At 33.3% G+C, this 23,358-nt stretch overlaps 1 protein-coding gene across 1 annotated transcript; it reads left to right on the top strand.

The window, feature by feature from the left end:
* Positions 1 to 2,168: 2,168 nt before the first annotated feature.
* On the top strand, positions 2,169 to 23,238 carry LOC134255430 (multiple epidermal growth factor-like domains protein 10). The gene is made up of 8 exons (XM_062737953.1): positions 2,169 to 2,322; positions 19,056 to 19,295; positions 19,379 to 19,513; positions 19,596 to 19,736; positions 21,913 to 22,053; positions 22,263 to 22,403; positions 22,532 to 22,663; positions 23,093 to 23,238. The coding sequence occupies exons 1-8, from the start codon at positions 2,169 to 2,171 to the stop codon at positions 23,236 to 23,238; spliced, it is 1,230 nt and encodes a 409-aa protein (XP_062593937.1).
* Positions 23,239 to 23,358: the final 120 nt, after the last annotated feature.

Here is a 23,358-nt window from a genome sequence, read left to right as displayed (position 1 = left end):
AAAAAATCTAATCTACTTTGCTTAATGGGACTTTTTTCTTCAAGTATATCTCAAAGCATCTGGATTATTTTGTCTATAAATATCAACTAAGTTGTTTTCTTCCATAAGCTCTATAACCCTCTGTCTTGCATTAGGGTTATTTATATGTTTATAATTATAGTAGTCTAATTCAGGATTTAAAACAAGGTTAAAGTCACCACATAATATGACATTTTCACAATTAAAGTCATTAATGTACTCATGTAATCTTTCATAAAAATCAGGGTTATCATTGTTTGGTCCATATAAACAACATAAGAGAAACCTTTTTTCTTCAGCAGTAAAATCTAAAAGAAGAAAATCACCATCCACATCTCCTTTTTCCTTAGATATTTTAACCTCAAAATTATAATTGAATAGAATTGCTATACCTCTTGCATTTGATGAAAAAAAAACTAAAGTAACAGTCAAAACCCCACATGCTTCTGATTTCATTTTCTATTTCAGTTGTAAAGTGAGTGTCTTGAAGGCAGTAAATATTATAATTCATTCCTCTTAGATAATTACCCCGTGGGGATCCGGGTTAGAATAGGTCCTCAGTACCCCTTGCTTGTCGTAAAAGGCGACTAAATGGGGCGGTCCTTCGGATGAGACCGTATAAACCGAGGCCCCGTGTCACAGCAGGTGTGGCACGATAAAGATCCCTCCCTGCTCAAAGGCCCTAAGTGCCGAGCATAGGCTTAAATTTGCAGCCCTTCACCGGTAATGGTGACGTCTCCATATCAGTGAAATATTCTAGAGAGGGACGTTAAACAGTATATAATCAATCAATCAATCTTAGATAATTAAAAACATCTCTTCGTTTGCTGATATCCCCCAGTCCTTGACAATTAGCTGATAATATTTTCAAAGACATGATGGATAATCAAGAAATTTACCTCTGACGGAACCTGGAGCTTCTGTACGAATCTTGAATAAACACAGAATTGAGTTGTAAAGAGAAAAATAGAGTAGAAGGGAAAGAAGTAGCAGAACAGGAAAAAGTTTGTAAAAAGCATTCAAACAGTTCAAATATTTGCTAGCTCGAAAACTGTCAATGGGCCAATATTTCTATTGTCAATAATAAGTAATTTCTAAAGTTTTAAGAAATTGTAAAATTCCTAACATATATTTAAGTGGTTATTTCAAAATTTTTCCTAAAACTTTTATCTGTTCTTGTTTTGTCTGTTTCGAACATATTTTATTGACAATATGTCAAAAGGATTGGATTCAAGTTCCACAAACTTAGATAGTCCTCTCCCTTATATTTACAAGTAAATTTTCCAGACTTTAATATGATAAATGTAATCACAGCTTAGACTAAATGCACTCTTTGTCAAATGTTTCTGTGGTCTTTCAAGTTACGTATATAGGAAGATATGATTCTTCAGTTATCATACAGTACTATATTCGGTAATTAGAAATATTTGCCCCTAAAATCAAACTTATTAATATTGTCAATGCAATATGTGTATATTGTTCTTGAGCAGGTCTGTGCTCAATTATTGTTATGATTAACATTGAACAAAATTCCATTTTCTTTCTCTTTCTGAAAAAATAACATTAATTCCGAATAGTTTTTGACGTTAAACCGAAACAAAAATTGCAAATATTCTTTGGAACTACATGTATAGTATTTTTGTTAATTTTGCATACAATTTAAACAAATCAGCACATTTAAAGAAATTTAGAAAAAATACTTTTGTGGGTGCAGAAAGTACATATACATCATATGCCTCTTTTTTTCTATATCAAGTGCATAACCCCAAAACGTTCTGTACTCAAGAGTGTAGATAAAAATGTATTTTAACACTTCAAAGATGAAAAAAACAGACATGCTGAAAAATAAGATATTGAGCGAACCCATGCACAAGTAGTGGTCTTAAAATTGATCATGCAACGCCTATATGGAACATTAAATCTAGAATTTCATCGAGTACATGAAATGATTCTCATCGTACATGTATCATAAAAATGGTTTTTATTTAGATAAGTATAGATATATCTAGGTAATTTTGTTTTAATCTAGAACATGAGGTTAATCAACAAACAAGTTTAAATATATATTTATGTCCTTTCCAGATGTTTTATCTCACGATCATCCGGCATATCAAAGTACAACTTTACCTCGGACTGGTTCTGGAGCAAAAATGGCTGTAGATGGGAATCCTGCTACATGCGCAAGGCCTGATGTAATTGGTCCTAATAGTCGATATCAAAGGGCTCAGTGGTACGTGGATCTAGGTGACATGGGCAGCATATACAGCATAAAGATACAGTTTGAGGACATGGGTGAAACATATGGCAAGTTTATAACTATTCATCATAGTATTCACCTTACTCTATATTCGCATAATATCATGCTATATTCGCATAACATCATGTTATATTCTAAGTATTTGTTTATCTAGTTTAAGGGGGTAAAAGAAAAAAATCTTCATTTACATGTAACCTCATATCAATTAAAAAGCATTTTTGCTGACATCTTCATTTTTTCAAAAGTAATTGTTTACTTCTTTGCCTTATTCATTTTCATACAAATTTAAGAACAATGACACTGGAAAGACTGTTCAAAAATTTACCATCTATAAAATTCTTAATACGTTAATTCAATACTTGATGGAATTTCGACAGCCAATTTTGTTCATTGCATAAATCAGAATAATTTATGCACTGAACAGATTGAATATAGCATAGAAACTAAATTGCAAGCTAACAGGGAAAAAAAATGAAGGACTTGTTGATGATTATAATTATGCAGTTCATGGAATTTGATTTGATACTTTTATTCTAAAACAAAATATTTTAAACTAGATGCTGTCATGAGACAGTAATACCCGCACTAATGTGTTTGTCTCTAAATGCACACTCCTTCAAATTGGGATTCACCAAGGAAAAAAGTCAATATAAATCAATAATTTACGCAATATGTACATATATTCACCAAATCGAGCATAATATGCTCAGGTGACCATGTGACCCATACATGGGTATAATTATTTTTTGGCTATAATAGGTGCTTTCAAGAACAACAAGAGCATGATTAATATGGAAACATTCTCAAGAGACACATGAAAATGCAAATTTTGAAACCATTTTAAACATACACAAAACAAACCAATCATTTTCCAAATGATCATGATTTAAGGCTAATGCATACAATATTAGGGAAATTTAAGTTCTTAGAAGCAGGGTGTAGAACATATCCAATATTAGAAAAAAAAGACCCCCATTTAACCCCCCGGGCAAAATGAAAATTCCGAAACCTTACTGCACATTTACATGACACCACCAACCATCTTTTAAAAGATGTTTAGGTTTCTGAGTCAAATTCAAGAGGAGTTAAGGGAAGACGGGGCTTTTTGCATAAAAAAAACATCATTTTTCGACCCCCATTTGCCCCCCCCCCCCGGCAAAATGAAAATTCCGAAACCTAACTGCACATCTACATAACACCACCAACCATCTCTTAAAAGATGATTAGGCTACTGAGTAAAATGTTAGAGGAGTTCAGGGGAGACGGGGCTTTTTGCATAAAAAATGTCATTTTTTGACCCCCATTTGACCCCCGGGGGCAAAATCAAATTTCCGAAACTTTACTGCACATCTACATGACACCACCAACCATCTCCCTAGAGATGATTATGCTACTGTGTAAAATCTTAGAGGAGTTAAGGCAAGATGTGGTTTTTACATTAAAAAAAATATTGTTCGACCTCTATTTGACCCCCCGGGGCAAAATAAAAATTCCGAAACCTTACTGCATATCTACATGACACCACCAACTGTCTCCCTAGAGATGATTAGGCTGCTGTGTAAAATGTAAGAGGAGTTCAGGCAAGATGTGGCTTTTTGCATAAAAAAAAAGTCATTTTTTTACCCCACGCAGCACTGTTAAGGCTATAAAAAAGGGGGCGTGGCCTAATTTATACGGGAAAAGTTTAATGTGACGTCTCACAAAAATATGAATTTTATGCATTCCTCATATTACCCGAAAATAAAATGATTTGCAACTTTAAACTGTATTAGCATAATAAACAGCAATAAAACTTGGAAATGCATTAACAAAAGTCGCTAGATAAATCCCATACAGCTGGTTTTAAACAAATCACTGATCTCGATGAACTAGTCAATCATGACGTCATTTTGGTAAAAATGACGTATTTCATGTGCTGTGAGAGGCAGATTTGGGAATTTTTTAACAATGAAAAATGTGTTTTATTATAAAACAGAATATTATTTACAGGTTTTTAATAGGCTAATAAATACCAATGTATATCTTTTGTTAAGTGCGATTATTCATCAACTATCGAGAGAATGTATTTAAATAATTCTGTCGTGTTTTTTTTGTTCAGGTTAGGTATATTTTACATCGAGGTGCCACATTAAATCGCTCTTTTGCAAGGGCATACACTACAAAAATTTTGATCATTTTTTGAATATAAATAAAGGATATGTTCCTTAACTTGAAAAGTGCTGCTGCTTTATTTAAATCGAGAGCATTACTTTATAAGTACACAAAATATTTGGTAAAAGTCAAACATATTTCGACATTGGCCTATTTACTTGAAATTTTAACTTTTACAACGCGAATTCTTTTCAAAGCAGCAGCAGTTTTCAGAAAGTGCAAAGTATGCAGAAACAATTCATAGCTTGAATTTTTAATTTCAACTAGGGTATGCCCTTGCGATATTGAAATTTGTTATTGATCTACATTCCGTGCACCTACTACGCATTCATCACGTGACTGTCCATCGATGGAACCAAACTCCATACAGTACATAGTAGGTTATACTATGCTATTTTCATAAGTATTAAGTTCTGTAATAATAGAACAGCTGAATAAAAATAAATTCAGTTTTAAAAACAATTCCCGTTTTTGCACTTTTATTTTCCGTTGATTTTTCATAGTAAGCCTTAAAAGTGCTGCGCAATTTGACCCCGGGGGCAAAATCAAAATTCCAAAAACTTACTGAACATCTACATGACACCACCAACCATCTCCCTTGATATGATTAGGCTACTGTGTAAAATGTAAGAGGAGTTCAGGTAAGATGTGGCTTTTTACATAAAAAAAACATCATTTTCGACCCCCATTTGACCCCCGGGGCAAAATGAAAATTTCGAAACCTTACTGCATATCTACATGACATCACCAACCATCTTCCAAAAGATGATTAGGCTTCTGCTTAAAATGTAGGAGGAGTTCAGGGAAGAAAATTGTGACAGACGGACAGACCGACGGACGGACATGAGTAACAACATTATACGCGAACTTTCTTTAGAAAGTACGGGTATAACAACTTGAATTTCGATACATTTTCAGTTTAAAAAAAAAGAATACAGTTGTTGATTACTGAAAACATTTTTTTTATGTTTTAAGCTCAAACAAGAGGCCCAGGTGCCACACCGCTTACCTGAGTACTATGCCTAGAAAAAAAATCAGTTTAGAATTAAAAAGCTTAATGCATTAGTGTTATCGACCTACCCCTAAAAGGCAGATGGTGTAAAATGGAGAGGATGCAATTTAAACAAATTTGAATCTACATTATCTGAGGATGCTTCAAAATAAAATGACAAACCATGGCTTTCCAGTTCTTGAGAAGAAGGTTTTTGCTTATCTACTTCTATGTTATTTTAAATCGTCCATTGTGGCTCCACACTATCCACGGGGTCATAATTTTGAATCTACACTACCTTTGGATGCTTTTAAATTAATTTGGTGTGATGGAGAAGATATTTGAAGATTGTTCCTCTATACTCCTATGATAAACTTTCATCGTCAATTGTGGCTCCACCCTAACCCCAAAGGTCATCGCAGATGTGATAAGGCTGTCCGAAAACTTAAAATGTTTTAAAAATATATATTTATTTTGAGCTAGATTTTAATTTCAATATGTGATCCTTGTTTGAAATTGCAGTCAACTTGAGATAACAGTTTAATTAGGTATTATAATAAAGCATTTCTTTGATGTCAGAAGACTGTGTTGGTCACGTGACGGACATTTTTGAAATTCTTAAATGTTGCACAAAAATCGCTTCGGCACAAGTGCAAAATAAAATTATTGTGCAAAGTTTTTTACATAGATCGATTCATCGTGATCCCTGGTACATAAAAAGTGCTGGGGGCAGGTTTAATTTTTACTTATGAAGAAAATATTTTACGATAAATTAAAATTACCAAAGTAAGAAGGGATATTTTCGACTCTTTTTCGCGATTGATACAAAAACTACATACGATCCTACAGCAAAAATCAGTTAGAAGACATACTTCTCTTTTAGATTCATGCAGAATAGCTTCAATTTATCCTTGTCTTTCACTTGTGCCAGTCCAATATAAACACGATTCATAAATTCTAACTCTGTCTACGGGTGTGTAAGGAGAGCGTTTCAAACATAATTTTTCCCTATTGCTTTAATATGTGCATATCGAACAAGCAAAAGGATTGGAGAAATTTAAATATCAAGTGTTAAATATTATAACAGCACACGCGAGCTTAAAAACAACCATTACCCTTGAATTAAACACAAGTCCCCATAATAAATATACATGCCGTGTAATAATATTATGACACTTTCCCCGTCATGTCAGCTCAAGTATGCAGTGACTTGACGTCATATTCTATTATGACGTCATACTGAGGTTTCATCAATATTCGTTGAGCACTAATTTTCGTGGATTTCGTTGTTGAGCAGATCCACGAATTCAAATGTTCATTGAACTACGGAATATGACATTCATTTGTATAGGCAATGCCTTTGTCCACGAAATTACGTATCCTCGAAAATGTCTGTTTTACAAAATCCACGAAAATTGATGCCAACGAAAATTGATGAAACCACAGTATCTACTCGGCTTAGTTAAGGAAGGTCAGAGTTCACATTCCTTGTACATCGTATTGGAAGTTTAATTGTGACGTCATTGAAATTTAACTAGCCACAAAAATTAAGGGGGCCGACTATAGTTTTATTGTGTGAAAACTACAATAGCGAAACTCTTCATTTTTATACCATATATGACTTGCATTAATTTCAGTGTACATGCAAAGTTTGGGGGAAATCTACCGTCCAGGTATTTTTGAGGGACCGTCTCAAAATACAGGAACATTTACTATAGGATTATATAGGAAAATGCCCATTTTTAGCACTTTAAAGCAAATTATACAAATACTACAATAGACTTTTTGTTCAAACTATAATATTTGATGAGTAATACTATATTATACAATATATGTAAGAAACATAAAATTCTACCGTCTTGTTACCAGAGGGGGCATCTCAAAATGCAAAAAATTTACGAATTTTACTGTTTTTATAGAGTACTACAAAATATGACGGACACAAAGGATTCATATGAAAACATAAGAAAAATAAGGGAAATATTCTCAAGTTTCTATATTTTAAATATCAAGAGCCTATGTTTATTACGTTTTCTTTAATAACATTTTTATTTCCCCTTTCATTAAGAACTTCAGATTATCATAACGTCAAAAACACACTGTAACGACGTCAACCTACCCATCAATTTCAAAATCGGTTTAAAAATCAGTTATATCAAATTGAAATTATATTTTTATAACTATAATTTCTTAATTTCATTTGATTTTAATAATTAAGCGAAAAAACTTGCATTATAACAGTAAATACGCTTCATTTTAATATGATGCGCGAAATATTGCGCAATGGAAACTATAGTCGGCCCCCTTAATTAACGGCATGACCATGCGTAAATAACAACTTGAATTTATTTATTTTATCGATTATTCATAAAATCTTGTAAAATTACAATGCTTGATAGCGAAACAGTCGCGTAATAGAAGAAAGCCTTTCGTCAAATATGACGTCATCAGCATTGACATGACGCAGCACAAGTGATCCAGAGGACTAGATTTACTGGTTTAATTATAACAAGAATGCTTAAATAAATATGATACGATTGCTAATTTTTAAACCTAATTATTAAAACTAAAAGAAAATAATTTATTAAATACAATGTGTATAGAATATGAATTTATCTAGTAGCATTGAAGCTGCTCAGGGATAAAAAATAAGGAGAATATCGCTAAAACGATGAGGGTATTCGTGATTTACATCAAAAGTGCAAGGGCATAGACTATTTTGTTTGAGCTGAAATTTGGAATATTTATTGCTCCTGGAGAGTATATTTTGAAAAGTGTTCGGAGCTGATCCTGGTCTGCATAACATTAATTTTATTTATAACAGAATTTAAGCGAACTGGAAATTTTTAGCTATTATAAGCATTTACGGCAAAATTTTAAGTACTTCGTAAACAGCACTGACTAGCTCCCAGCACTTTTTGGGTAAAAGAAATAAACCTCTTTCAATGTGTATCAATTTTTTTTCTTGAAAAACAAGCGTATGCCCTTGCACTATCCCCATTTCCTACATTCAGCTTAACAATTCTATTTTTAAACAAGTCACGTGACAAACAGCTGATGCGTGCGACATAACTGGTAATAACTACGGCCCACTCCTATCCATTATTGATAGCTATATTACATTTTCTACAAGTATTCAGTTACTTTGTTACAAATTTTTTAAAGAAGTAATACATATTAAAACGGTGCAAAGATCACATTTTCCATATTGGTCCATAACATAGCTGAGTAGGTAGTTCAGAGAAGTTACTACAGTTTGAACCGTTTGATATTTTACGAGCGGCCTTATCTTAGCTGCGATACTTTGAACAAACTTGAACTGAACTTCGTTTGGAATCTTTCACATAAATTTGACCAACCATGGCTTTGATATTCTTGAAAAGAAGATTTTTAAATATTTCTTTTTCCTTTATATTCCTATGGTAAACTTTGATCATTGATGTTGCCCAGTCCCTCCATCGGGGGTCATATTTGGAACAAACTTGATTCTACACCACCTGGGGATGCTTGCATATAAATATGACCAAGAATGGCTTTGGTGTTCTTGAGAAAAACAATTTTTTCCTATATATTCTTATGTGAACCCTTGATAGTCCATTGTGGTCCTACTATATCCCCCGGGGAGGGTCAGATTTGAACAAACTTTTTACTACCTGCAGATGCTTCCATATAAATACATGCATGACCAGTAATGACTTGTCTGTTCTTCAGAAGAATACGAGGGGTGATCGAAACGTTTGCGATCTAATTCAATAACTTCCATAAAAGAAACAATATTTGGTTTCAGTGTTGAATATGTTTTAAATTAGTCCTCTCCGATTATAATGAACGTCTTCCGCCGTTCTGCTCGTACGCAAATTACATGATACAGGCTGTCACCTGACCCTGTCCGTAGCGTTTTGTAACAAAAAGACGAAAGATTTTACAGAATTTAAATAATTTTTTCTATGTAAGTTATTTTTTTTATTAAAAGAACAGTTCCTTTGTCGGAAATTGTCAAATCTCGGCAATAGAATGGGTGGGTAAGAATATTCTTTCCAAAAATAAGCATGGCGACCATGAAATCCCACATCTTCCCTCTCGAGAGAGACATTTATTTCAGAAGGATAGAAAATAGGTGCCTCCATTATATCATATCTTAATTGTTTATGATCTAAAATAAACGATATCTTAAGTATTTGATAAATATATTATTGTTAAGATATTCAGCTTTTTATAAAAGTGTAATATAAAACGACCCGCCATGGTTAAATTTGTGTGCGCCAAGGTTAAACGAGCTGCGCCATGGTTAAAATCGGCAGCCGCCACGATTAAATTTTAGTGCATTTCAGTCCTATCACCTATTTTTTTAATTACTTGAGTAGTTTATTATGTTTATACTACGACTGCCAGGTAACCCGCATACCTCGAAGGAAATCGATCTATGCTTAATAAACACGTCGTTAATTAGCGACAGTAGTGTGAAGCGAGACAATTAATGGTGAGTCAATCAGCTGATCAGATGATCAATATTTTGAGAGTTTATCATTCTGTACACATGTAAATAATTTTGGGAAATTTCAACTTGTTCACTAAATTATTGCGTGGACTTTGAGGTCTACGCAGTAAATATATAAGCTAGGTTAAACCGGATGACATTGGGAAACGACAGGCTACGCATGCGAAAGAATGCTAGAGAGTTTGCGTCTTAGGCAACTTGCCCGTAGAATAATTCGCCCTATTCGAATTAGAATATATGTCATTCATTGGCAAATCGCGCTTTTAAATCCGCATATCGCATTTATATATTCATTGGCGGATCCAAATTTCTCTCTTATACAAATCCTTTTATATATAAACTAAACATTGATTCTATGGCACAAGCATTTTAAAAAGTAGGAAGAACTTGCAGTATATAGATACATGTAATTTAACAGCTTGAATGAAAAACGTCATTCTCAAAGACTAGTTCTAGCTTTTAAAAGATAGAACAAGTTTTCACCGCATTAGTTTTGTGCATCAAGGCTCGCAAAATAATTTGATATGTCAGCAATCCAAATACCGTTTGATAGAGGTCTGTAGCAACGGTTTTTAAAATGGGGAGCGGGGGGGGGGGGGTCGGACAAAAAAGTCTGCGTACTACAGAACTGTGCTATACGTGAACCATCAAATCTATTTTTCCAATGATAGATTTATCCTTGTAGATCCAGAACAGGTGTCAAGTCCAAGCCATTATGGGTTACATGTATCAAAATAGCCGATTTTGTAAACTGACAAAACTAAAGGCCGATCGGAGATAAAAATTTATTTAACATTTTTTCATTGAGACTACAGTCATAAGTAGGCAAATCATTGTAAAAAATGTGAACAAACCAATAAGAATATTCACTCCATCTAGAAAATTTTCGAAAATTTAATTTCGGTTCGAAATACATGCATATGGTCTATGTATTGCAGTCCATTTTTTAAAGGACAAAAACTTGTTAGATATATAACAGGTTTATAAAAGATGACAATTACGAGCATGATAATACATGTACATGTAGTCATGCATGCGATTCAGGTTTCTGTGCTAGAAAAATATGAAAATTTCATATTCCTCTGTATTTAATCAATTCCCCTGCTCTGCTTTTTAAGCTTTAACTTTTTTACCTATCAGATCAAATGTGCAAAGGGCCTACTTCTCAATCGCCGTCTTAGTCTTAGTTTTAGAGTTACTTCCCGCTGTTATGAAACGTTGCGTGGCGCTATTCTTAGCACTCGGTCACATGGAGAAGTAAAACTAAACTTGGTGAAAAATGTAGTATCTAGAAAGATGAAACGTTATAGAAAAAGAGACACTAGTTCAAAAGTTCCTTTATGTGTTAACTTTAAAAAATACTTCCCATTCATCAGTTTTATAGTCATATTAAAACAAAACATTTCATACAACTGGCTACAATTCTCATAATTAGTAATTTCTGAAAAGTATTGCCATGGTCTCTGACTTACTGTATCAACAATTTTTCTTTAAATTTCTTCAGAATGTAACTACAGTTTTGGACAGATTTTGGTACAATTGTGAAATAAGAAATTGGATAAATCCTTTCTAATTTCATTATTATTTTTTAACATTAAAAAAGGATAGATTTTCCATTGTATTGTGTTGCAGTGCTTAGAATTGTAAAACCAGTCATTGATTAATGAAGATTACAAATGTCTAACACGCATGTTAGACACGTGTTTACAAAACACTTCGCCTTTGCACAGCTTCCTCCATGGTTAGATTTTCAAATATGGAGAACCCTGATCTTTTCAAACTCGGCAACATAACACATATCATTTTCAACCATCTGTCCTCACTAAAACAAACAATCCAATCATTGATTAAATTTATGCGGCGTCTTTTGTCTTAATAAACAGTGTATATATTATTATACTCTACTGCAAAGTAATTTCTCAGATATAGCATAAATGAAACAGTCGTTCGTTGAAAGAGTACGACTGAGACAACCATTTTTTGTCGCACGTGACCTACATCGAGACGACATTTTCACATTGTGATGTCACCAACACGAAAGCAAAACTTTATTTAGCATATGCTTTTTATAGAACATGTGTATGGCTATGTCTGTACCAACTTTTTAAATAATATGAATTGTGTTTTTTTAGATATAATAGAGATAGTTTGCAAACTTTTTGATCACCCCTCGTATTCCTATGTAAATATTTGAAATTGGCACTGTGGTTTTTGAGGAGAAAGTGAAAATGTGAAAAGTTTACAACGACGACGACAACAACAACTACAGAGGACAGACAAATTTTGATCAGAAAAGCTCACTTGAGCCTCCGGCTCAGGTGACCTAAAAATCAAACGCGACTGGAAAAATATTGCAGGAAGAAAGCAGATTCTATCGTCCTATGCATATCCTTGTACTAGGATTGTGTTTCCATATAGACCTAAGTACATTTAACATTCTTAAAAAAATATTGACGTTAAATTGTTACTGAAAAGAAATAATTTATCAGAAATTGCTTTTCTTTTTAAGTAACTAATCTACAAATCAAACTAGCTTTGATTCTATAATTCCACCCAAAATAAAAAAAAAACGTTTAATTTTCCTCGATCTCAGTCTTTGTTGGAATGAATACAAAGTAAACATCAGTTATCCATGTAGCTAGCTGAAAATATTGCGCTTGTGTATGTGTTTCCATATTGAATTAGGTTTAATCCCAAATATGTTTGAATTTCTTTCAAATTTATTATTACCTTACCATTTAAATCAATGTTATCATCTTAATAAATGGTATTGCTTTTTGTGTGTGCATGAATTCTGTGCTATGTTAATATCTAAAAAATATAATTTTTAAAATCCTTGCATTTTTGAAAAGCGAATGCTACATTTTAGGTCCCTTCACTACGAGCACATACAAAAATATATGGTCATGCATAGAATATTGCATATAAAGATGGTTATTCGAATAGAAGACCTCTCGCTGCTCGCGAGTTTAAGTACACACTAAATTTGTATGACTGCGCGCTGGATTTTGGCCGCCGAAGGCGTTTATGCATAAAATTATCACACAAGCCAATCCATTGATCATCTTCATGAATTCGAAAAATCTGACAGTTATTCCTTATATTTACATGCTTTGATTCCGCCAATCCACGGGCTCCAAGCCTGCTTCTCTCTAGGTGTTGTCCCGCCCTGCACGTGTTTTTGTTTTTTTGGAACCGCGCCAAAACATTCATGATGAAATCAATTACATTTACAATTGGTAATTTTATCTCGGACAAAGACATTGGAAATGTAAATATATATATATATATATATATATATATATATATATATATATATATATATATATATATATATATATATATATATATATATATATATATATATCTTTGCTCCTTAAATTACTTCATCGGGTTGGTGGAAAACGTAAATTGCGCGTTAATAGTGGTTTTATTCCTGGAAATAAAACATTATATTTCGGATTACTAGTAGAAATGACATCTTATAAATGATTTACTCTTTCCATTTGGCATAATGGGCCTCAATACCAATTACCATGCCGACAAAAAATTATGGTTTAATTGACAATCCTAGTTCTATGGGGAATGAAAGTAATCTCAAGCATTCAATTGTGAACACTTGTGATAGAAATTGAGATTCAGACGTCCTTTAAAGCTATCACAATCACTTGTTGCTATGTTAATAATGCAACTTTCTTAGTTTATAACCTTCTGTTATTCTCTACACTCAAATGTGAAAACGTTTCATTAAAGTTATTGGTATCTTTATATTCAGCTTATAATATTTTATTATTTCAATATTTTTATCATTATGGAAATCTACCCCGCACTGTACAAAAATGTCATCAATGCTTTACCATTGTCGTTACGAGCAGCTGTTTGTTTAATACAGCTGTGTCAAAATATGTGACAATTGTATTGTATCATCTTTGGTTCGGGTAGTGGGGGGTCTATTGATTATAAACTGAAAAATACATTAATTCTTTTTAATATTCTCTGCTCGATCCTGGGAATTTAACAAATTCGCAAAAAACGTACGCGGGTATGTTAAGGTAGCATAAAAGTCATTTCTCGGGAAATGTAGACTTTTTGGAGAAAATTAAGTTTGATAATTTACCAAAACCACTGATAAACGAAAACTTTTATCAATTATTGCATAAAGATAAAAGAACATCTAACGCAATGGCGTGCGCCACCACTACGGCATCACGTGACTTCTATAAATAGCGAAATGTTCCTTAATAAACAAGAGGCCCAGGGGCCACAGCGCTCACCTGAGCAAATCAGCTAGGAAAAAACACATATAAGATCAGAACTGAAAGTTAATTTAAGTTGGGGTGGGTGGGTTGAATTTTAACCCCCAAGGGGATCATAATTTGAACGAACTAGAATCTACATTACCTGAGGATGATTCCCTACAAATATTACTAATCCTGGCTTTGAAGTACTTGAAAAGAAGATTTTAAAAGGTTTCCCTATATATTTCTAAGTAAAACTTTGGTCGGCCATTTTGGCCACATCCTTACCCCGGGGTCATGACCTGAACAAACTTGAATCTACACTACCTGAGGATAATTTCACATGAGTTTCATCTGTCCTGTTTCAATGGTTCTTGAGAAGAAGGTTTTTAAAGATTTTTCCTATATATTCCTATGTAAAACTTTGATCGGCCATTTTAGCCCCGCCCTACCCCCGGGGGTCATGACTTGAACAAACTTGAATCTACTCTACCTGAGGATGATACCACATGCGTTTCATCTTTCCTGGCCCAGTGATTCTTGAGAAGAAGATTTGTAAAGATTTTTCCTGTATATTCCTATGTAAAACTTTGATCGGCCATTTTGGCCCCGCCCTACCCCCAGGGGTCATGACTTGAACAAACTTGAATCTACACTACCTGAGGATGCTTCTACATGAGTTTCATCTTTCCTAGCTCAATGGTTCTGGAGAAGAAGATTTTTAAAGATTTTTCCTATATATTCCTATGTAAAACTTTGATCGGCCATTTTGGCCCCGCCCTACCCCCAGGGGTCATGACTTGAACAAACTAGAATCTACTCTACCTGAGGATGATTCCAAATGAGTTTCATCTTTCCTGGTCCAGTGGTTATTGAGAAGAAGATTTTTAAAGATTTTTCCTATATATTCCTATGTAAAATTTTGATCGGCCATTTTGGCCCCGCCCTACCCCCGGGGGTCATGACTTGAACAAACTAGAATCTACTCTATCTGAGGATGATTCCACATGAGTTTCATCTTTCCTGGCACAGTGGTTCTTGAGGAGAAGATTTTTTAAAAATGCCGATAATTTTTCTCTAAATCTTGATTATCTCCCCTTGGAAAAGGGCGTGGCCCTTCATTTGAGCAAACTTGAATTTCCTTTACCCAAGTTGAGTTTCATCTTTCCTGGCACAGTGGTTCTTGAGGAGAAGATTTTTTAAAAATGCCGATAATTTTTCTCTAAATCTTGATTATCTCCCCTTGGAAAAGGGCGTGGCCCTTCATTTGAGCAAACTTGAATTTCCTTTACCCAAGGATACTTTGTGCCAAGTTTGGTTAAAATTGGCCCAGTGGTTCTTGAGAAGAAGATGAAAATGTGAAAAGTTTATGACAACAACGACGACGACAGACGACGGACAAATTTTGATCAGAAAAGCTCACTTGAGCCTTCGGCTCAGGTGAGCTAAAAAGCTAACAAAACAACAATACCCCGGAGTTTATTAACTTCTTTGAGTAAATAATATAATCGAAAAACATCTATTTTAACTAAAAAGTGTTGCTAGAATCCAACTGTCCTGTCAATAAAATAATGATTCCACACATCTGCACGAAACCTAACCCGATGTTTGAATTTTAAACATATGAACCGAGAATTTTCGTAAAACCATGCTTAACTCGGGATTCTAGCAGCACTTTCCAAGTATTTTAGAAAGCGAACTTTTCATCTGTACAAATCTTATGTTTTGAAATATCCAGCTTATTGTTGTTCTATGGCATTATTTTTGTCATGAATGACCGAGGGAAGGCCGACTTAGATACAGATATAGCTGACTGTCTTCGAGAGAGAATATAATTGATGCAAAATGAATTAGCATACCTGTTTATGTAACTGAACTCCATATGGATTTCACATAATATTCCCGATATTTGCTTTTTAACTTCTTTTTACGTATATCTTTGTACATGCCGTGTTGCAACCACGTGCACTATTGAAATAACGACCACTTTTGAAATAATTATATCAATAGTGGTTGAGAGTGCATTTCAATAACAGAAAAAGTTAGTATCCACTATTGAAATACAGCCACTATTGAAATAATTCTATCAATAGTGGTTGAGAGTGCATTTCAATAACAGACATAGTTAGTATCAACTATTGAAATACAACCACTATTGAAATAATTATTTCATTAGTGGTTTAGAGTGCATTTCAATAACAAACATAGATAGTAACCACTGTTGAAATACGACTACTATTGAAATAATTATTACAACAGTTGGTAAGATTCATTTCATAACAAACATAGGTTGCAACCACTATTGAAATGAAAATCACTTTTAATAAGGTTTCAATATGGATAAATTTATTGATTTCAATAGTGCTTTGAACAATGAATCCAATATATATTGTAATAATTTTTTCAAACGTTGCTGACGTGGTGAAAGTTTTTTTTCCTATAGTGCTCATATTTCAATAGTGGTCAAAACCTATGGTTATTATATAGAAATGCACTCTCACCCACTATTGAAATAATTCTTTCAATAGTGGTTACTTACATGTAGTATATCTGTTATTGAAATGCACTCTGAACCACTATTGATATAAATATTTCAATAGTGGTCGAATTTCAATAGTATTTACTAAGTATGTTTACTATTGAAATGCACCCTTAACCAGTATTGATATAGTTATGTCAATAGTGGTCGTATTTCAATAGTGGTTACTTAGTATGTTTGCTATTGAAATGCATCCTTTTACCACTATTGATATAATTATTTCAATAGTGGTTGTATTTCAATAGTGGTTACTAATTGTGTTTGCTATTGAAATGCACTCTCAACCACTATTGATATGATAATTTCAATATAGCGGTTGTATTTCAATAGTGGTTACCAACTATGTTTGCTATTGAAATGCACTCTCAACCACTATTGATATAATTATTTCAATAGTGGTTGTATTTCAATAGTGGTTACTAACTATGTTTGCTATTGAAATGCACTCTCTACCACTATTGATATAATTATTTCAATAGTGGTCGTTATTTCAATAGTGGTTGCAACAATGCCGTCTTAGCCAAATTCTCTGCACACGACACGATGAATTCCCAAGTTACTCGATGAACACATATGACGTTATCGTTGTTAGATTTTAATCAAATTGACAGATACAGCATAACAAAATGAAAACATCTTATTTTGTTAATTTTTACACGTTTCAATTTATTTCCCAGAGTTAAATTACATCTCTAAATATCAATATTATTACGAAAATCTGTGTTCTAAAATTGACGTCATCTCGCCCACTATGACGTCATAATGTTTCAGTGACTTAGTCAAGGAATAATATTCTGTATGCTTCCTTATCACCGCTGCGTAGATATGATGAGCATGGCTGTCTCTTTCCAAACTGTGAAATTTATGGCCCCTGAGTCAGTGTTTCTGGTGTTGGGGCGGTGTTCTACTGTTGATTATTGAAAATACATAAATTCTTTAAAAATCCTTTCCTATGATCCTGGGTATTAAATAAACTAACTAAGAACATAGTTATGATGAGTAGCCTCTTCAAAAATTGAGAAATACATGGTCACAGGCTCAGTGACTCTTGTGTCAGAGTGGGACTCTTTAATTGTGGCTATGGGGAGAGGATCGTACATTTTGGCCGTGGTTTGCGACAATGTGAGGCTATTCAGCAGAGGATATTCGTAACAATGCTTTCGCTGAGAGGAAAAATGACAATCTTTATCTTTGAAATCTTTGATTGAAACTGATTAATTTTGAAAGATATGTATGCTAAAATCTTATTACTGTAATGCTTGTGAATAATTTATAATATTGTGCCTAACAATCGGAGATCAGCGCTATTAAATGATTTCTGTATCATCCGTCCCTCTGAATAACTGCATGTTCTAAGCTGTCCTCTTCATAATAACATTTGCACAACATAGCTTGGACACTTTTTGCAGACTGTAGGACTTTAAAAGTGACGTACTTTCGTTTTTGAAAAGGAAGTCGGCAACAACGGAAAAAATCAACGTTCTGTGATTCTTCTAGCCTGCTTTTAATGAGACATGTATATTTCATTTGTATGTGTCATGTAAGCAAAACAAGGTTAATGTTATTTGGGAGGGGTTCCAAATTACTAAAATATAAGATTTGCACATGCCTTAAAATTAAATGATGCATTTAATATGCGTAGATTGTCTTATTCCTGCTAACTTTTATCTTTTTATTTAAATTGCCAATTTCAAGATCTTAAGTTCATCAAATGTGTTTTATAAGTTTCTTTTTCCATTACAAACGTACCTATCCACCTAACCATTTAAAACAGTATAAACTTGCACCTTTAGTCAACTGCATGATTACTGAAAGTTATCGAATTATGACTGAATTACGGAGTTCTGATATTCAATTAACCTTTTGCAGTCTTTCAGTCAACTTGTAATTGTCCCTATCAACAAAAATGCCTTGTATTGATCATGCATTAATATGTAAACTGCAGTTATTTTTTAAGACATTGATTAATTGTATTATGCTTAACGTCCAATTCGAGAATATTTACTCATGTAGAGATCTTTCCATATACCGATGAAGGGCTTCAAATTTTGACCTTAACACTTGACCCAAACCTCAACTTTCTCTGCAAGTGCTGAGCTCTTGGAGAAAGAACAGTTTTTCCCATGTTTTAATAGACGTAGGTCAGTCGCGGCCGAGAATCGAAATCACTCTCTCCTGATTGTGGAGTGAAAGATCTACCGACGTATAATCCTAAATATAAAACTGAAGGGAAATTGTGCTATGTTTAAAATTCATTTTTGCTTAAGTATAATGAATGTTGAGATAAGTCATTATAAAAAAAAATAACAGGACCTTTGTCCTCGTTATATAAATTTTTAATTTTCATCTTCTTTTTTGATTAGTCATGAGACAAAGGGGAAGATATGCTGGATTTTCTCTTTACCTTTCAAATTCAACTACAAAAGAAGAGGGATATATGTGCTACAAAGACGGACCAGATTTACCTCCCTTAAATTTCACGACAAAATGTGTAGGATACGGACGATTTGTCATCTATTACAATGAAAGACTGAGTGGAGTAAAGTATCCAGAAGGTTATGAAGAAATGTCTTACTCTCAGTTGTGTGAAGTCATAGTTGAAGGTAAATTCAAAGGAGTTATTTTTTTTTTATCTTTTTTTTTTTTAATTTTGTTGTTTGTCAGTTAAGGAATATTTCTTTAACAGGATGCTCTTCAGGAAAGTATGGAGAAAATTGTAAAATGAATTGTTCTCCAAATTGCTTTGGAACTTTATGTGATATTATCGATGGTAAATGTATGAAATGCAGGCCGGGATGGGAGGGAGAAAAGTGTCAATCATGTAAGTCGAATTTTCATGTCATAAATTGATTTTCCATAGATAAAACTCTTATTGATTTCTAAAATTTTGCTTGTTAAAATAGCTTGCCTTAAAGAATCGTACGGTCAGGACTGTAAATTTCGATGTTCAGGACATTGTAAAGATGGACAGTCATGTGACCACGTGACGGGTGAATGTGTCAAAGGATGTGTCTTGGGATGGACAGGATCTATGTGTAATAAAAGTAATGTAGAATACGTGAATTAGATTTCTTGTAAAGGATATAAGCAACATAGTTTGAACTTACTTGTAATTTTCCCTTAAGGACATACACAAAGTACCTGGCCTACTTATAATTTTTCAAAATACATGTATTCTGAATTTAAACTTACAATACCATTACATGTTCTTAAGCAAAAAAATCAGCATGCGTTACCAGGGGTTTTGAAAATATCTCAAATTGTGAAAATTTTCGCATTATTCAAAGAAAAATGAACAAAAATAACAAAACATAAATTCCACATTTTTTCATCAAAATTGTTTAAGAAGAAGTGCACATATCCATATATAGACATTAAAAGTATTGTACACGGGTCATTCATTTAATGGAACTCTTCAACTTCAGGGAAGAACCCAATAAAGTTCACACTACATTGCGTATGACCTTACGATGAAGAGTACTGATAGACATAGTATAATTTTTAAAGAATGTTCCGCTATATTTTATTTTCTCAATATGCTCTTGTTCACTTCTTTAAAACAAGTTTGGATAAAGAAAACACAAAGAATCCTTGTATCCATGTTCATAAAATATCCAATATATGCAATGTTATATTATGCAAAATAATAATCATCAGTGATAAAATGTATCATGAAAAAGAAAAAAATCCACGTTCCTAGTGAGAGCGAATTCTATCAATTATAGCACTGTTCAATGATACAATGTTAATGACATGTTACATGTAAACACATGTCATCATAATCTGATGCTAATGAGTTCACTTTATGTGTTATCCTGTACATGATAAAGACTATTAAAAAGTTTCAATTACATTTTATTTATCTGGTATCTAAGAATAAATCTACAAGGTATTACTGTAGAATCATCATTGTTCATGGGGGACCAATGTTCGTGGATTTCATAGGTCACCCTTACCAAAAAATTAACACCCCCAAGAACTTTCATTTTGTAACGTTACATTCATTGAACCATCGTATTTATGAGTAATCCACGAAATTACGTCTCAAAGAACAGGACAAGTTCTGCCTACTGACGAACATTGACCCCTACAGATTAAACTGATTTCCTCAGTAACTAATCTGAAGCTTAAGACTGATTTAGGAATCGCATGGTTTTCAAAGTAACACTGATGTAAGAAATGTATCTTTCAAGAAAATTTATTTCTATGTATCAATACAAAAACTATATTTAAGCTTTGAATCGATTTTTTTTTTGCAGGATATTGTCTCAGAACTTCAATGGTGTGAAAAAACAAATTGAAATTTGCGCGTTATCGCGTTATAAAATTTTGTTTTCACACACCGTCGAAGTTCTTAGACTATGTCTTGCAAAAAGATTAATGATTCAATGCTTAAATTTTGATTATTTTGTAAATTCTTTCCTTGACCGAAAAAAAGCTTTACCTTTTAAAATCGATGCATTATTCCTCGGGTAAAGTAACAATTATTTGAAGGGTCGTTGCAACATCCTAGTTTGTTATACCTCTAAAAATGTGTTCCTATAAAAATCTCTAGGGAAAAAAGTCTAACATTTTTAATGTTTTTCTGAGCGGGCATAAAAAATCGATGTTGGACCGCTGAGTGAGATGTTGGACCGCTCGGAGAGATGTTGGACCGCTTACGTCACAGAATGGGCGGAGCTTAATCTCATTTTCATTCGTTGGTGTAAAACAATGACAAACTTATGTTACATCATGAAATACAGTAAAAACGTGTATGTAAAAAAAATTTAATTAAATAAAAGGTATAACAAAACATTTATTGACAGAGTTCTCGGGCAAAATGCGTTTTGTCGGACCCTCGAACCAAACTGTCTGCCTTCGGCCTAACAGCCTCTGCAGGCAGATAGTTTGGTTCTTGGTCCAACAAAACGCATGTTGCCCGAGAACTCAGTCAATAAATGTATAATGTTCAATACGAGCGTGAATTTTGATATCGTTTACACATTGAATGACGTTGCATTCCCATGGCATTAAAGGTTCATAACGTCAAAGAAAAGACATCCTTTTAAACTTTTGACCCCTTGTCCGTGTTATGGAGTTTTGAATGCCTTAGCTAACCTCACATCTCCTAAGCAAATTACATATTGAATGTAAATATATGTATGAAAATATTACATTTAATGTGATAATAAAACTAAGCCACAGCATTCATAAGTACATGTGTTTACCTAACTACAGCGTGTGACAATGGACATTATGGCATAAATTGTTCTTCCAAGTGCAGTGGGCATTGTTTATACGACAAAGCTTGTAACAAGGAAACTGGACACTGTGACTCGGGATGTAGTGATGGATTTTTGGGAGATTTGTGTCAGAACGGTAAGTTTTAAACATTTACTGAAATTCACAGCACAAAAGAGAATTGTGATATATATGAATTAATACTTGTATGTGTAGTTCTATGAAGCATTTGTTCATTTTGAAAAGTTAAAACACGATTTGTAGAAAAATTAAATTATTAAGAAATATATACAAGAGTATTAATGTCGGCGCTTTTTGTATAAATGATCAATTATTCACATATACAGAATGTACACCCGGGTGGTTTGGAGAGGGCTGTAAAGAGAGCTGTAGTGGACACTGTGCGGATAAGGCTATTTGTAATCACGTGGACGGAATTTGTCGAAATGGATGTGAAGACGGTTATACCGGACAAAAATGTAGCACAAGTAATATATTGAAACGCTGATAATCGAGTTATTTTGAAAATATGTTTCCTTTCAATCATCTGGCTGTTTTATTAAAATAAAAATACCACATCAAAGAGAATTGTTTTCAATTTTATATAATTATTTAGTATGTCCTCTCAAACACTACGGTAGAAATTGTTCCAGTTTATGTTCTTCAAAATGCTTGGGTACCTGCAAACATACTGATGGTTCTTGTACATGCAGTCCTGGTTGGATGAAACCTCCTAATTGCAACACAAGTAAATAATGATAATTTATATATACGTACTAATGATTTAAAAATTCTAGTACATTTATACTGTTTTATAACAAATTTTTCTGAATTTCGATAAGTACCTAAACATATTTCTTTTAGAATTTCTTCCTAACTTATTTAGCACTTGCAGTCCAAATTGTGTCAATGCCAAAATATATTTACTACTTAAATATGCCAGATATATAATTACCTTTTATATTCAGTATTTGTGAACATTAAATTTGAAGCTTAATTTTTCTCATATCTTCAAGAGGGTAAATAACTTGGTTGTAAAGATATTTCACAAACGGCTTTTAATATCTGATACCGTAACGATAATGATTGAATGTTGTAATGCAGGTACTATATTCAGTTGATGACTTGTTACATTATGTTTCATTGAAATAAATAAAACGAAACATTAAAACTTTAGAATGTCTTCACGACAAATATGGAGAAAATTGCAGTAATGTATGCAGTTCGAATTGTGTAAACGGGACCTGTGATAGATTCAATGGGAGTTGTACTGAGGGATGTAAAGAACCATATTATGGAGAAATGTGTAATCAAAGTGAGTAGTAAAAAAAAGAAAATCATGAAGAAGAATTTATTCCCTGGTTATTTAATGTAAAACTGTGTATATGTGTACATGAAATACTAAAGACTATCCCACCGAATACCTGGCGTATATTCCGTAAA

This window comes from Saccostrea cucullata, unplaced genomic scaffold, assembly GCF_032062105.1.
Source record: "Saccostrea cucullata isolate Sc308-1 unplaced genomic scaffold, CSIRO_AGI_Scuc_v1 ctg4903, whole genome shotgun sequence".
NCBI classification, from domain to species: Eukaryota; Metazoa; Mollusca; class Bivalvia; order Ostreida; family Ostreidae; genus Saccostrea; species Saccostrea cuccullata.
The sequence above is the reverse complement of the archived record's forward strand: the minus strand, read 5'-3'. Positions and strand labels throughout refer to the sequence as shown.